At 34.6% G+C, this 17,034-nt stretch overlaps 1 protein-coding gene across 7 annotated transcripts in view; it reads right to left on the bottom strand.

The window, feature by feature from the left end:
* Positions 1-17,034, bottom strand: part of FER (FER tyrosine kinase) — a 457,408-nt gene that overhangs the window by 332,199 nt on the left and 108,175 nt on the right. For 6 of the 7 annotated variants that reach the window (XM_073888931.1, XM_025866872.2, XM_073888926.1 and 3 more), the window contains 3 exons: positions 3,548-3,731; positions 745-882; positions 44-163 (listed from right to left, as the gene is read on the bottom strand). In XM_073888931.1, the coding sequence (XP_073745032.1) occupies positions 44-163; positions 745-882; positions 3,548-3,731 (442 nt within the window). Of the gene's footprint in view, positions 1-43; positions 164-744; positions 883-3,547; positions 3,732-15,226; positions 15,268-17,034 lie in introns of those variants that run through there. The other variant, XM_025866874.2, reaches the window with a different exon arrangement.

Raw genomic sequence — 17,034 nt, 5'->3', positions numbered from 1 at the left:
ATAACACTAATATTTAAACTGTTCGGATTTTCTAAATACTTACATTACTTGTAAACTTTCTGCTGTTAAATTATTCCACATAATTTCATTTGCCTGAAGATTTTCATTTTCTTCTAGTAAGGAAGTATCAAACTCAATTTCTTGCTCTTTAGCAGCCGTTGTTCTAATAAAGCATGCCAAATAATTTTGATCAATATGAATATACTATCATAATATATCTTAGTATACACCAAAGGCAGAATATGTGTAATCCAAAATTATGTTCACAAAATAGAGTAAATACAAATAGAATAAATCAAATTAAACCCCAGGCACCAAGATCTAGTCACATAATTTCAGCCTTAATTTCACTTGTAGAATATGGATATTAACCTGTTTTATTACTGTCACAATGGTAATGAGTATGCATGGATAAATAATTGATGCATCATAAATTTAATATACATATAGTCATAGTATTATCATTATACAAATGTTGAAAAAATATATAACTTCATGGATTAAATACAGGTTTAAGCAATGATACAGTAACAACCGACAAATTTTTAAAGATAATTATATAAATTAAATAGTTATCACTGAGAAAGAACTTTAAAAATAATTAAAAGCAAATAAATTAATCAGTAATATCGTATGTCCTAACAAGCTCTTCAATACCTTATTTTAATTTAGCTAAATACTATATGGTAGAAAAAAATAATACTGTCACAAATACTGAAAGAAGAATGAAAATATTATACATACCTGTGAACATCTATGAAATTATTATATTCTGTGCTAGGGTCTATCTGTTCAACCGACATTTGAATCTCTTTATGGACATTCACTATTTCCTCTGTAACAAGACTGGTTATCTGGCTGTATTCATCAAATATACCTTTTCTGAAAACAAAAATAAAATTTTACAAATTTTTAAGTTTTCAAGAGAAACACAGGCTGAAAAAGGATTCAGAACAATAAACGTAAGAAATATAATACCAGTATCTATAGATGGTGATTTTATGCACCACCTTATTTCATATACCTGGATAGTAAAGGGATTATACAAAGGCACAGATTAACAAGTTACATTTGATATAATATAATAATTGCAAATGATCTAGAATAAGGCATTACCTTTTCCAACATGTATTTGACATGTTCAAAATGTAAGGTCAGGTTGATCACTTTCTATTTCTAAAGACTGAACATAGAAATGTTCAATTCCAGCACATGGAACTGTGGATCAATTCCCGTCTCTTTAATGTTTCTCTCCAGTGGCTGCTACTTCCTCAAATGTCCTACCTCTTGGTTTTCTCTTGCTCCTGGGCCCCTGCTCTTTCCTCTATACTTAATTAGAAAGTTCAACTGGTTCTATACCTTCAGTGACATCTAGATCTTCTCCTGACCTCCAGTCAGCAGGAAAAATGTCATAAAACCTATTAGCTTTATCTAATGAATACAAAAGGAAAAACTATGCTGTAGCAAAGACCTGATCTCCAACTAAAGAATGCTATGCTGTCAAAACATACACTGGTCAAAAGCGGCCTCAACAATGAGTGTGGACAGACAGGGTTATCTTGCCTTTTCCCAAATAAATATAAGGCATAGTTTGCTTTTCTTTTCCAAAATCATTACTCATAAAAAACTATTACTTACAAAATCTCTCTTGTTTACTATTCTCCCAAAAGCCAAATACTGTTTGGGTTTAAAAAAAAAAAAAAAGATTCAAACTGCTTCAGGCAATGCTAATTTGAAATGATTACAGAAATCACCTGACAAAATTTAAAGAAAAGGGGAAGGCAGAGAAATTTAAAACAGATTTAGTAAATATCCCTGGGGTTCTGAATATCTGAGTATCCCTGAAAGTACTGAATGATATTAATGTAAATGACCCCATCTAGATAACTCTCATAAAGCAATACCATAATATGATGTGGAGATGATTATTAATATCCACCTTTAGGACAAATAGAATTTTAAAAAACGAATTCTCCTAATGTTGTTAAATAAATTGACATGGAATTCAATTTCAGTGAAATCATCATGCTTGAATATTTTAAATGCTAGATCTAAAATAATTTACTGTTAAAGATAATATGCTACAGGAAACTACTATGTCTCAAAAAGACATCTAGTGATGATGAAGATGCCATTATTGAGGATTCATGTGAAGAATTTGAAAAAATAATGACAAATGAAATGAGAATAAGAAAGGAAGTATTTCTGAATCAACAATATGTAATTTAAAGTAGACATAACTATGGGGTGCCTGGGTGGCTCAGTACGTTAAAAATCTGACTCTTGATTTCAGCTCAGGTCATGATCTCAGGGTCCTGAGATGGAGCCCCGTGTGGGGCTTAGCAGGGAATCTACTTGAGATTCTCTGTCTCTCTCTCCCCTGCCCCTCCCCACTCATGTACTCATATGCTCTCTCTCTCTCTCTCTCAATAAATCTTTAAAAATTAATAAAAAATAAAGTATATACAAATTCATACATTAAATATTTTAGGTAGATATTTTATCAATACCATTAGAAGTTTACATATTCAAGTCAACTAAAAACACTTTTTTATCTTTTTACTGGGAAAATGGGAGATCACCTAAACCAGCTAACGAAGCAGGTGAAGTCTACCAAAGCATGGCTTATCTTTTTCTGTTGTCTTATATTGATGTCTATGGTAAACATGTATGCTTTTGACATATTGCCCAAAGTATATTGTTAGCTTCTTGAAGGCAAAAATTGTGGCCAAATCACAGGCAGTGTGTTTTACATACAGGAGAACTTCAATAAACATTTGTTGATTTTAACCTCACACAATAAAAGCTGGCAGATAAACCTTCAAAAAATTCTTTCCTTTGATGGAGCTAGAGCTCTCTAATACTAAGTGAAGTAAGTCAATCAGAGAAAGACAGATACCATATGATTTCACCCATGTGTAGAATTTAAGAAACAACAACAAACAAAATGAGCAAAAGGAAAAAGAGAGAGAGAGAAACCAAGAAACAGACTCTAAGAGAACGAACTGATGGTTACCAGAGAGGAGGTGGTAGATTGATGGGTGAAATAGATAAAGGGGATCAAGAATACACTTATCACAATGGGCACAGGGTAATGTATAGAATTGCTGAGTCACTACATTGTACACCTAAAACTAATATCACACTGGAATTAAAATTAAAAACTTAAAAAAATTATTTCCTTTGGACTTCTCAGTTGCTCAATATTTAAACACAACCGTCTGAAGATAGATATTCACTTAACACTTGTCAACTAGTGATTTTTTTTTTACCTAAATTTCCAGGTAATGGGAGTAGAATAAAAACACACAAAAAGAAGGACCATTCTTAGGGCTAGCTGGAGGATTTAGAAGATGATAATAAGCTGAATGGACACCAGAAGTGAAAATCAAGAAGGACCAAGGTAAAACAGATCTGAAATACACATTGGGCTGGATCAATAATGAAGTTCACAAAACACAGACAACCTCTATCCAAAAGCTTACCTAGGAGAGAAAATAACATTAATTCAATTAAATTAAAATGCCAAATAGGAAATGGAACTTACAGTGCTTTTATCATTTCTTCTTGCATCTTTTGTAAGGAGTCCAGAAGCAAAGGAAGTGTGGTGTCATAATACTGATTCTGATGAAGCTGTGCCCCTTTCAATGCCAATACATACTGATTATGCAACATATGAAGTTTCATTGTCGCTTTGTCATATCGTTCCTTGGCCTTTTCGGTTTCTTTCCCTGAAGAAAACATTGAAGAACATTAACAAAGAGATAAAGAAACTTTATCTTCTCTATATGCAAACTGAGTGACCACCATTTTATATCTCACACATTTTATGAATACTCAACAAAATTTTATTGAACATATACTATATGCTCAGCTCTGTGCAAAGTACTACTTATTTGCCAGTACTGTGCACACAGGCTGCTACGAAGGAGGCATAAATTACAGTAAATGTATGGTGAATGTAAGTTAATGTACAATTTTTTATAAAATTATACAGAAAAATAATCCTCATTTTCAAGAAGCTCACACCAAATTGGAACAACAACGCATATAGACTGTATAACCAAGGAAACAAGAAAGTTTATAAATAATGTTAAATTTTGAGGTCTGTATTTGCGGTATCAATAAAGACAAGGGGAGTCAGAGGAAGCTTTGTAGAAAAAACAAACATGGGGCATGTCCAGGCAGGTATAAGAAAGGCAGAACAGACAATAATTCCTCCCTTTCTGCCTGTCTTCCTTTCATTCACTGAATTTTATTAACTGATCGCCACCAGAACTATGCTAAACATTAGTAATTCAGTACCTAGCAAAACCAAGTCCTCAACATAGAGCCCCTGGTCTGGTGAATTGGAATAGTGAGGGGAAATACGGAGAGAATAAGCAAAATTACATAGGCAAGCAAAGAAATAAGCTCAAAGAGAATAAGTTTTAAGGAAGTGAAGGCAATATGTCTATAGAGGTAGGGCAATTTTAGGTTGTGAATAATTTGAAAATCAAGCAGAGAAATTTAAACTTGATATAGGAGAAGTCCAGAAGATATTGATAATATTATGAACTAAAACTTTTGGGGGTGACTTTACTAAAATCACTCAGAAAATTTTTACAGATTGACAATATAAATGAATATATAAATAAAATTTTTAAGCAGGTCTTCAATTTTTGGTGCAAACCAAACAAATATTTCTTGTCAATTATTTAGATTTAGGGATTAAACTTTTCAAAATATGTATTAATTTTTGCCCTTTTCCCAAGGAGAATCCTCCAAATGAATCTTTTCCCAAAAATAGATCTATTTTGAGAATTTTTGATACCACAGGCTCTCCTCTGCTGCCACTCTGTTTCAGCCTCGCAAGCATCTGAGTATTCCCTATAGGTAGGAGTTGGAAAAGCATTCCCTGTTGCAGGATGTCCCTAGCCCAGGGCCAAAAGGAGAAAAAGTCAGTGTTTTTGTGGAGAGGGGAGACTGCAGATCCTCAGATATGCACTGGCAGAGCAACAGAATAAGAACAGTTCCCTTGCCTTTCTCATCTCCCCTCCAATTCTCAGGCATAGGAACCACATCTAGCTCACCAGCTAGGCAATCTTTCCGGCACACTGGTAGATCTCTGCTACCTACAAATTATAGTGGTTCCAAGTACTAGAACCACCACTGACTTCTAGGTAGCTGCACGTAATTATTTTACAGAGCATAATTCTCTAGCCATAGTCCATGAGCTGGTTCCTGCACATGAGGATATTACTAATTACCCAAGTTATTTGCAAACTGCTGCCCTAGATAACCTATTTTGCTTTATAACATAAAGAACTTCTCAAGGAGAAAATATTTTAATCACCAGAGTATCTTTTCTAACCCTTCTCATTGCTGTCTGGAAACAGGTTCTAATACCAGACTGGGAGGATGAGAGTAAATATATTAATTCAGTTCCGAGCGGAAGGGATCAGAAAAAAATAACATTGAGCCACTACAGAAGTAGATTTTCTCACTTTTTGATTACAGCTCACAGGATAATATATTTTACATCATGAGCCAATAACCATATACATTTTTAAATATATAATTGAAATAAACTCGTGAAAGGCATCCTTACTATCCTCACTATGAATGATGCCCTGTGATTTTTAAAAGATTCTATTATATTTGATTTTCAATTTTTTTAAATCTTCATTGAAAAAACAGTAAATTTTTTTGCCTCAGTTAATACAAATCCCTAGAGAAATTTTTACTCATCCTGTATGGCACTAGGGATAATCTTTTTAACTTCACAATTATAAATCACTTCAATAATACTAATCATGAATGATTTTTAAGATTCTCAGGAACACATTCTCCTACATGTTCAATCACTATAATAGTTTTTTACATAGAATACTATATTTATTGACTGATAAATATTGCTACTTGGCATCCTTCAAAAAATGTCCCTGAGAGCCAATGCAGTTGACACATCTATGGCCAGCCTCAGAGCCTCCCTCTAAAATAACAACCCCTTTTTCTCCCTATCCACACAAGTCAGGACGAGACTCTTATATGAAACTAATACCCAAGAGCGAAAGCACATACCCGACCAAATTGAAATCAATGTTTTGGCTGGGAGCCAAATCACATTAATGTCTGAATGAGAAAGAAAAGTTCACAAACACCTGCTTCAGAAGCCTCCAGAGCAGCCCTTTCGAGGCCTTTTTGTGTTGTTGTTCTTTTTTTTAATTTCATTCATTTTTAAGCTAGTTTAAGGATATGTTAGGAAAACTTGGCAAATTCTGACAGGAGTTCAAAAAGTCATATACAATTACACAGACAAATTGATCCCAAGTAATAAAGAAGTTTTCTAGAGTCTACATGTTGATAAGAAGAAAATAAGGCAAGCATTTACCAGGCAAGAATATTTAAGTACTGTGTTCTAATTTGTTAATTTTTATTATAAATTCAAAATTATAATTACATAGTAAATTCAATTAATTCCATATTTTATGTCACTTTTTAAAAAATATTACTTTTTATATGAACCCTATTATTCCTAATTAATTACTTGGATTTTTTAGTGTAACTTCAGGAGTCAGGCTCTCCACATAAACATTTTCATGGAGACATTTAAACCACCCATCTGTCCTCCTATTTGCACAGATTTTTAAACTGCACACTATCTATCTGTCTTTCTAGCTGGTGAAAAATGAGGCACTAAAATACATCTAGCTAAGATTTCGTAATTTAAAATAACATTAGAAAAGCTAAGAATTCTCACTTTTTTTCTTTATCATATCTAGTCTATGACAAACAACCTGAAAAAAACTGTTACAACCAAAATGAATTATCAACAGCTTATCAGTGATCATTAACACAATTTAGAAAAAATTAAATGCCTTTGAAAACATCCAAGTCAGAATTCATTACATTAAAATACTACTACTACTAATAATAAAGTCTTTAAAAAGAGCTTTGGGTCTAAAACTGAATTTGGGTGTATCTCTTAGTAGGTTTTTGGTTTGTTTGCTTTTGGACTCTATAGCTCACACACACTTGTGCACTGGGTTATAAGGTGTACTTGTATATGCACACAACTGATCAACCTATCTATATTTCCCTCCCACCCTCCTTCCTCTGTAGAAATGAACAAAAAGTTTCAAAAACATGCTCACTTGCCATGATTTGGAAAGGGATTCTATTATATTTTTTTCCTGATTTGCTTTAAAATAATTATTTAGGTCCCATAAAAACTATATAAGTAAATTCAAGAAATAGTAATACTCTGTGAAAACCAGTTACAAATAATTTTTTTTTCAATTTTATTCACTTCCTAAAATATGTTGCAAAAAACTACCTAACATGATTCTTGCCACATAGCTTCTTGGTGCAGAATATTTCACATCACTATTACCCTTTCTTAACTTTTAAATAACGATATTTGAGCTTAAAATTAATGTGAAGTATGCAGAGCAAGTAGATTTTTATTGACAGACACAGAATTATACCTCTGTTGCCATATGACTTTTTTTAATGATGAGAGGCATCAAAGTAGGGCATGAAGTTGTCCTATGTGTCAATTAACAGGGAGGAAAACATTCAATTTTTCCTCCTCCACATAATGAATTTCACAAAGAGACTGAATTATAGTTCTTTTGCCACCACTTGTTGACAAATCTGTTTAATGTTTGTAATAACAGAGTGTATATACAACATGTCATGCCATAAACAATATATGAAGCTAGCAAAACTCAGTTAGGTTAAGTTTGACATTTACAAGAGACAAGCAAGACTACTCATTAACCTAGTCTAGAAAGTCAAGTATTTTTTATTATAAACTTCCGAAGTGTTTACCATTTGTTAAATATTATGGTGGAAAGCCTCCCAATAGTAAATGAGAAGTGATTATTTTCAAAAAGTAAAATGCCTGCAAGAAGACTCTGCTTTCATTTGGGTAACTGAACATTCTACCATCTTACATTATTCCTTCCTTTCAAAACATTCCTCCTCAACTATATAATTTCTACTTATAACTCTCAGCAAGAAGAAAACGAACAAGAATTCATCCTAATTTATGAGTTACTTGGGCCAAATGTCCACATGTGTTTTTTTCACATGAAAGTTAAAATTCAAGTATGACATGTGGGAACAATGAATGAGCTGCCCATTTATTCAGTGCTATTCAGGCAAAAGCAGAGTTAAGAAGTAGGTTTTTTCTCAGCTTCTCCTTTGATTAGATGTGCAACCCAAGCAAATCTTATAACCTAAATTTTATCTTCTAATTTCCAATCCTGGGAGTTAAATTATCTGCCCTTATCAACTCACTGGGTTGTGGATGGAGACTGAATGGCAAAAAACTCAAAATGCAACAGCAAAGGCTAAGGAAGACACAGAATTTGGAGAGCTGGAAAAAACCTTTTGATCATAATGCTCCTATAAAGCATTAAAAACTACACTAGGTATATCCATACTGTGCTATTTTTAATAAATTTCATGGCATATGAAAAAATTGATATATCAATCAAGAAATATTTACTAGATGTGTTATGAGTTCTAAACTGTTCAAGGAACTAAAAGAGTGATATTTTATTTAAAAATTGAGCAAAATACCTTTAAAGAGTAAGCTCTCTAACTCTGTGCAATATCATTTCCTTGCATATAGTGATTGCTAGATTCAACTGACCAACAATCTTTTAATAACCTATAAATTGAATGCTATACCATGCTCAAATCTATATTCTACAATGTAACAAAGCTGTGAAGGGGAGGGTTCTGGGTAGCTGCGATGAAGCAACAGCATAATTCTGAGTTTCCCACATAGCATCTGAAAATTTAATGAAAAGCAAAAAGAAAAATAAATAAGTCCACATCCTCAGCATAATAGGGAGAGAATGTCCAAAGTTTAAATTGTCTATGAATAGAAAAATAAGCACCAAATCTCTGTAAAATCTCTCACCCTCCCACTGCAAGCCTCCTTGGACACCAAGGGCTGTTCTGAAAAAAAAGAAGGAAAAAGAGAAAAGCTAGCAGTGTACTTAAGACTGATCTAAAACCATCATCAGAAGAAAGTTCATTCCACACATGAACAATACTGGAAAAGCATAATGGTAGATCACAGCACTGACTGCAAAAAAGGGAACTAAAAGTGTGTGTGAAGGCAAGGGAAACAGTCTTAGAGAGGTAATACACCAGGGGCAGAAATGGTTACAATGAAGGAACTTTGGGGGCGCCTGGGTGGCTCAGTCGTTAGGTGTCTGCCTTTGGCCCGGGTCGTGATCCCAGGGTCCTGGAATCGAGCTCCACGTCGGGCTCCCTGCTCCACAGGAAGCCTGCTTCTCCCTCTCCCACTCCCCTTGCTTGTGTTTCCTCTCTCACTGTGTCCCTCTCTGTCAAATAAATAAATAAATAAATAAATCTTTAAAAAAAAAAAATGAAGGAACTTTGGAAACTCTGAAGGAAAAAAGAAGCAAGAGAGAAAACAAATCCTGCAGGAAAAAAAATGAAAATAAAAATAGATAAATAAGGGGTGCCTAGGTGGTTTAGTCGGTTAAGCATCTGCCTTTGGCTCCGGTCATGATCCCAGGGTACTGGGATCAAGCCCTGCATTGGCTCCCTGATCAGAGGGGAGCCTGCTTCTCCCCCTCCCTCTGCCTGCCACTCTGCCTTATTGTGATCTCTCTCTCTCTCTCTCTCTCTCTCTCTGTTAAATAAATAAGTAAAATCTTTAAAAAAATAGATAAAACGACACATCAATCTTTGTCAAGAGCATGAAGGGTACAAGATTTTACTCTACGTGCAAGCTAACAATGTAGCCTGCCTCAACTTCATGGAGGTGGGCAGAAGACACAAGTCTCCTGGGACAGAGACAAAGGACAGTTTATTTCTCATACTAATATCAGTAGCTAGAGTATCATCATTCGTCAGTGGGGGGAAACACATTAAACAATGTCAAATGACAACCAACAAACTAATAGAAAATATATGTACCATGAATAACAGATAAAGGTACATTCACTGTAATACACTTAAAAATTCTTAAAATTTAAGGGGAAAAAAAAGACCAAAAACTAGAAAGAAAAAATGGGCAAAAGACAATCCATACACCCCCCAAAAAAATTAAAATGACTTTAAACATATAAAAATGGTCAACATCACTCTCTCACTCATAATAAAAGAAATGCCAAGTAAAATTATGAGATGTTATTTTTCACCTAGCAAATTGGCAAACACTCTGTTTTGGCAAGTGTGTGAAGAAACAGATACGCTTATACGTTTCTTTTTTTTTTTTTTTTAAGATTTTATTTATTTTTTCAACAGAGAGAGAGACACAGCGAGAGAGGGGGGAGTGGGAGAGGGAGAAGCAGGCTTCCTGTGGAGCAGGGAGCCCAATGCAAGGCTCGATCCCAGGACCCTGGGATCATGACCTGAGCCGAAGGCAGACGCTTAATGACCGAGCCACCCAGGTGCCCCACGCTTATACATTTCTGATAGGAATGCAGATTGGTACAATCTTTATGGAAGGTATAAACTACACACACATTTATCTTTTACACATGCAATCACACACTTCTAGGAATTTACACTTAAGATATTCCTCTAATGATTAAAAAAAAAAAAAACCCACTCAGGTTATTCGTGGTAGTAGTAGCATACATAACTGGAAAAATTAGAAAAAAACTGTATGTCCATATACAGAAAGTACTTGAATGAACTTACAATGAAATGCAATGCAACAGTTAAAAAGAATGAGAAATAAATCTACAAACTGAAGTATTGTGATTTTTAGGATACAATATGAAGTAGAAAAGCAAAGTGAAAAGGAGTATCATAGTATGATAGTTTCTGTATAAGAAAGAAAGAGAAATAACTAAAGAAGATATAGTTCTCTAAGTATATAGTTTTATACAGTTCTGACTTTTGGAACCATTAATTTTTAACCATTAATGAAACAGATAAAATTAATAAGAATAAGAGAGGAAAAAACAACTTAAAATGGGACAACAGAAACAAGTGAACCAACCTATATTTCCAGTGAATAACATAATCACACTGAAAGGAAAGGAGTGGGGAGGAAAAGAATTAATCTAAGTAACGGTGGAAAACAATATTTGATTACAATGAAAGACTAAAGACAAAAGAGCTCTAAAGAAATAATGAATTGTAGTTTCTTTCTTCAGAGGCATGAGTTAGTAATTCTGAAATTATTTTCTGTTATTTTAGGATTGAGCAAGTAAGTAAATAGATTGTAACTAACAGAAGCCAGATTTCTCACTGTCAGAGAAAGAAGTTGCAAATACATGAATAGGAAAATACAGAATGAACACATGGCATTGGACTAGAACCAGAAGTATCAATACAAACTCTTGAGTTTTAATACAGATAAACAGATTTAGAAATTAGGCACAGATATACTTGTGTGCATGTATGTATACACATTTGCTTATTTCTTAGCTCTGTCCATAGAGAGGACTTAGAACAAAAACACCCCAGTAGCAGTGAGCACACCCAGTGCCCAAATAATGGTTTCTAAATACTAATTGGAAAACCATTAAAAGGAACTACGGTTCCTCAGAGAGGAGCAGGATCTAGAGCATGAAAAGTATAAGATGAGCCAGAAAATAAGTGCTCAGTGAATGACAGGAACACATCAAAAGGACAGAGGAGCCACTTTCAGTTTCTCTCAGATACAGAGAAAGAAAAGATAAAGCAAATGTGGCAAAATATGAATATGAGTGAAGGGTATACGGGTATTCTTTATATTATTTTTTCAACACTTCAGTGAGTCTGAAATAATGTCAAAATAAAGGTTAAAAATCGAAAGCTGCAGAAATCTGATCAGAATTCAAAAGTATCTGAATATTCATTAAATCTAAAAAATTGGAGTTTTTTAGTCTACAGATGAAATGTCTCAATGATTTTTCTTTAAATATCAAAATACTTACTTCCCAAAATAAAAAAGAAAACTTGGTTTCAATATGTATGTTTCAAAGCAGATAGTCCACTATGAGCAGTATTAATACATAAAGCTAGCAAGAATGAAAAAAAATTATCATTTTATTTTATAAGACTAGTCAAGTGTGTGGAATAACAATGTTTCCAGCAAATGAGAGTCTAAAACCCTTTAAATTTTTAAAGTATGTTCTGTGAGGGACAGATAATCTTTTCTTAAAAGATGCCTGACAAGAAAATTAAAACAAAGGCTCATAAAACAGTCATAATAATGTTAGGATATAATTACAGAGGAAGAAGTACAGAGATCATCATTTATTTAGCATGAATAACCAACCAGTAAGTGACCTCAAACTCTGAATAATGTACTATAATACACAAGATTATCTAATAAGTTGGTGAATACCTTTAATTAAGTGGCTTAAAAGCTACAGGATATATATAAAATATACCTAGAAGAAACAAAGTACTCATTGCCTCGGGAGAAAAAAAAATAGGTAATGGGTAGAAGACAGACTCTTCACTGTACACTTACTGGTTTATATCTTGTGATTTTGAATTTAGAATCATGTTAAGTGTGAAGAGGGAGCCCAGGAACCCTATTAAGAAAAGTAATCCCAAGAAAACTTCAACAAGCTCTAACCAGCATATCTACCTTCTTATCTGAATAAAGCTGTATACTTGTCCTTATCTCTTAAGACTGTTACTATAAATAAACTGCCCCTGCTCCTCACTAAAACCAATCCATTCACTTGGGACTAGATTCATCACCTCTTTACCTACTCAAGGACATTGCTACAGCCATTCTTCCTTCATTCTGCTGCCTCATCAGCTTTTCCTTTTCTCCTAGAGCATTTTTATCAGCAAAAAAGCTGTAGTTGCTCTTAATCTTTAAAAAAAAAAAAAAAATTCCTCCCCTAACTACTTTCAGTTAGCTCCCTCTCTCTTCTTTCCTTTACTGCAAAACTACTGAAATGGTTTCTCTGTACCAGTGATCTCCAGTTTCTTTTCTCTCATTCTTTCTTGAACCCACCCCATTTAAGCTTTTTCCTTTACTGCAATATTGTAACTGCTCTTTTCAAAGTCACCAATTACCTACATTTTACGAAAGTCCAGTCTTGGCCCTCATCTTATGTTTTAGCACTACTTAACCTAACTGATCTCTTGTTCTTCCTTGAAATCCTTTCCTCCCCCATTTAACTTCCAGAATAACACATTCTTTTGGTTTTCCTTTTATCTTGGTGTTCTTTACAATTTCTTCCTCATTTCCCTGACTTCTTAATGTTGGGTTTCATCTTAAGACTCTTCTCTTTCCTATCTTAATTAACACCTTTGGTAATGTCATCAAACAGCATGGCTTTAAATACCAACTAATATTCAAGTTTATATTTTTACTCCAGACCTCTCCCACAAACTCTCCAGAGCTAGAGATTCAAGTACAAACTTGATGACCCCACTTAGATATCTAATAAGAATCTAAAAACCAAACTCCTGATCTTCACCTCCAAATCTGCTACTCCTACGTTTTTCTCCATCTCAGTTAAAAATAATACCATCCTTCCAGTTGTTCAGGCCAAAAATCTTGAAATCATCCTTGACTTCTTTCTCTCACACATACTACATCCCATTCATCAGCAAGTCCTTTAGGCTCTATTTTCAATATGTACATTCAGGAATTCCATATTTCTGAATTCGCCTACCCCCTAAAATTATTTGTAACCCCACAATCAGTACACACAGCGCTTTCCAGGCCCATCGCAGATATGCGCATGTGCAGAGCAGCAAAGGGGTCATTTGATACACACGTCCCAAGTGAGGTCCAACAAGGCTCCGTCTGCCTTTTTGTTTCAGCTCCCGTGCTGTAAGCTGTCCATTTTGCAGTCTATTTAGTTCCACACCGATTGCATTTTTGTGCTTTTAATTGATGATTCTGCTGTCTAAAATGGCTAAACGTAGTGCTCAAGCGCTGTGTACTACTCTTACGATAGAGAAGACTATCACTTGTTTTACAGAGAAAATATGTGTCGGATAGCTTTGTTTAGTCATGAGTTGTAACACTGTTGACTTTGAGTTCAATGTTAATGAATCAATGACAATGTATACTAAAGAAGGTGTATTTAAACAGATACACAAAACAGGATGATGTATTGGATCAGTCATCAAAAATGTTGTGACCTGGGGTTCCTGGGTGGCTTAGTTGGTTAAAGCGTCTGCCTTCCGCTCAGGCCATGATATCCCAGTCCTGGCATCTAGCCCCGCATGGGGCTCCCTGCTCAGTGGGGAGTCTGCTTCTCCCTTTGCCCCTCATCCTCCTCATGCTCACTCTCTCTCAAATAAATAAATAAAATCTTAAAAAAAAAAAATGTTGTGCTTATAGGAACCTAACGCCCTAAGTTATGTCCAGTAGGAGCAATGATTTAGTGCTCAGCTAACACTAATTTAGTGTTCAGAGTGATTTCACAGAACATAACTACCATAAATAACAAGAATCAACTGTATATCCAGAAACGGACCACTTCTCACCACCTCTGTTACTATCACCCCAGGTCCAGGCAAGCATGAGCCCTTGCCTGTATTACTTCAATAGCCTGGAAGTAATCTCCTTACTTCCATCCTCCTTCCACGCCTCATAGTCTCAACAAGGCTGCCGGAATTAACCTATTAAAATGTAAGTTAGTTCATGTCACTCTTCTGCTCAAAACCCACCATGGCATCCCATTTTATAAGAGTAAAAGCCAAAGTGTTTTAAAAGAACGACCAAAACCCTACAAAATCTGGGCCTCCCTCCCTCACCATCGCTCTCCCTCTCTGATTTCATCCCATACCTCCGTGTCTTTATTAGACCCCAGTTCCAGCCACACAAGTGTTTGTACAACTCCTCAAATATGCCAGACATGATCCCATCTCAGTGACTTTGCTTTGGCTATTCCCTCTACCTGGAGTACTCGTCCCTTCCTCGCTTCCTTCACTCTTCACTGATATGTCTCTTTCTCCATGAAGCCTGACCTGATCATCCTCCCAACATCTTATCCACCTACCGTGTTTCATTTTTCTCCATGGTACTTATCACCATCTAATATATTATACGTTTCACTTACTTGTTGTATTAATTAGCTCTCTTCTCTAAAATGTAAGCCTGATAGAGGCAGGAATTTTTGTATGGTTTGTTATCTACAATATTCCTAGTGTAAATAACAGTGCCTGGCACATAAAAAGAAAATACATAAATTGATATGGTTCTTACTCTTAAAAAATAAATTTAAGCTTAAATAAAATTTTTACAAAGTTAAAAGTTATAGAAAGTTTACAATTTTACCTTCTGCATCTGTTTATATCATCTTTCTAGTAATCAAGTCCAAAACTAATATTGTTAAGGAGCTCACCTATAAAATATAGAGGAAAATCAGCAAAAGGATATCATTTCTCTTAATCTCTTTGTATGTGAAACTTAGGTTTGTTTATTCAATAAAACTAAGAAAAATAGGGACAAATCAAATTATTGTGCTTTAATTTTAATTTTAGGAAGTTCTCTGAAGAAAATAAACGAATCATGTAGCATATCCCATCTCACATAATATTTCAGCATCTAATGAGAATATTATAACTGTCACTCCAATTTCTGCAACTTTAACCCAAAGCAAATCAGATTAACAATGAAGAATGTCATTACTCTTTATGACCTTGTAAAGTTCCTATCATATTAAGCTCCAGGCAGCAAAAAGCATTCATGCCATAAGTTAGCTGCTGATACATCATGTATTAATAAGTAGGTCCCCCCCCAAAAAAAGAAAACTTCTCACTTGCAAGCTACATCAATAGAAATGATGATCAACAAACACAGCTTGAACTCGCCTTTGGTCTTTAGCAAGTCCTGTATCCAAAATGGATTTCTTTCCTTAGGCTGAACTGAGAGGTAAATTTGAATTTCAGACTGTTTGTCTAGAGGACCTCCATATACCATGCACACAAGATTCTAATTTTTAAAAGTCTCCAAGATTTAGAGATTATTGAACAGAAAGGCCAGGTGCCATTCTTGTTGGACTAAAAATGAGAAAATCAACTAAAAGAGCCTTTAAAAAGTTTTATTCATTTTTTTTTAATTTGGATTTATTTAAACATAAATTTAACCATCTGTCTCAAATCTGGACTCATTTCAAACTGGTTTTCATAATTAAAGTACTCTAAAGAGACAACTCAATGGATCTAATCAATTTTAATTGGCTATAAAATACCACAGAACTATTCATAATGCATAAAGAAGCAATTTAAGAAAATCTACTTCCCAATTACAGAAAAATTTACTTTTGAATGAGACTTGTGGCTAACTCCCCACAGTTCTAGCCGTAGGTATCCTCTTATTCTGTCTGCATAGGATAAGTGAGGGCTTGTAAATAATCAGGGAGTTTACAAATCTCTTAGCCCTCTGTTTTGTTTCCCATAAAGAAAGAAAATTTGAAGGAGAGTTTGTTTCCCTACTCTTGTTATAAAAGTGGGTGAAGAGAGCTCCTTTTAAACTTCACTAGACTGACTGCTATAGGCATGTGTAATGGGGAGTAGCTCATCTCACCTTCTTTTTTCTAGATATGATGTATGATAAAGCAAAAGCATTCAGACTTCTACTCATGTAAGAGAAACCCCTACAAATGTTATTGTGGGTATTTTGAGGCTTGGTAAATATAAAACCCTACTATAATTCTAGCCACATAGAATCATTTAAATAGGCTATATAAGAATATATAACTATGAGAGTTATTTTGAACATCTTTTCTGATACTTCAGTATATCTTCAGTATAACTTCAAAGCAAAATTGTATTTTTTTTTTTTAAAGATTTTATTTATTTATTTGACAGAGAGATAGAGAGCACAAGTAGGCAGAGTGGCAGGCAGAGGGAGAGGGAGAAGCAGGCTCTCCGCTGAGCAGGGAGCCGGACATGGGGCTCGATCCCAGGACCCTGGGATCATGACCCGAGCCGAAGGCAGCCGCTTAACCGACTGAGCCACCCAGGCGCCCCAAAGCAAAATTGTATTTAAATTCACTTAATCCAAAACCATATGTTTAATATGGTATTGCTTACATTTTATAAAATTACCATACATTACATTTACTCTTAAAAAATATTTTT

This window comes from Callorhinus ursinus, unplaced genomic scaffold (genome assembly GCF_003265705.2).
Source record: "Callorhinus ursinus isolate GAN/ISIS: 27379988/994484 unplaced genomic scaffold, GSC_fseal_2.0 scaffold3, whole genome shotgun sequence".
Taxonomy (NCBI): Eukaryota; Metazoa; Chordata; class Mammalia; order Carnivora; family Otariidae; genus Callorhinus; species Callorhinus ursinus.
This window is presented reverse-complemented; position numbering and strand designations above follow the sequence as displayed.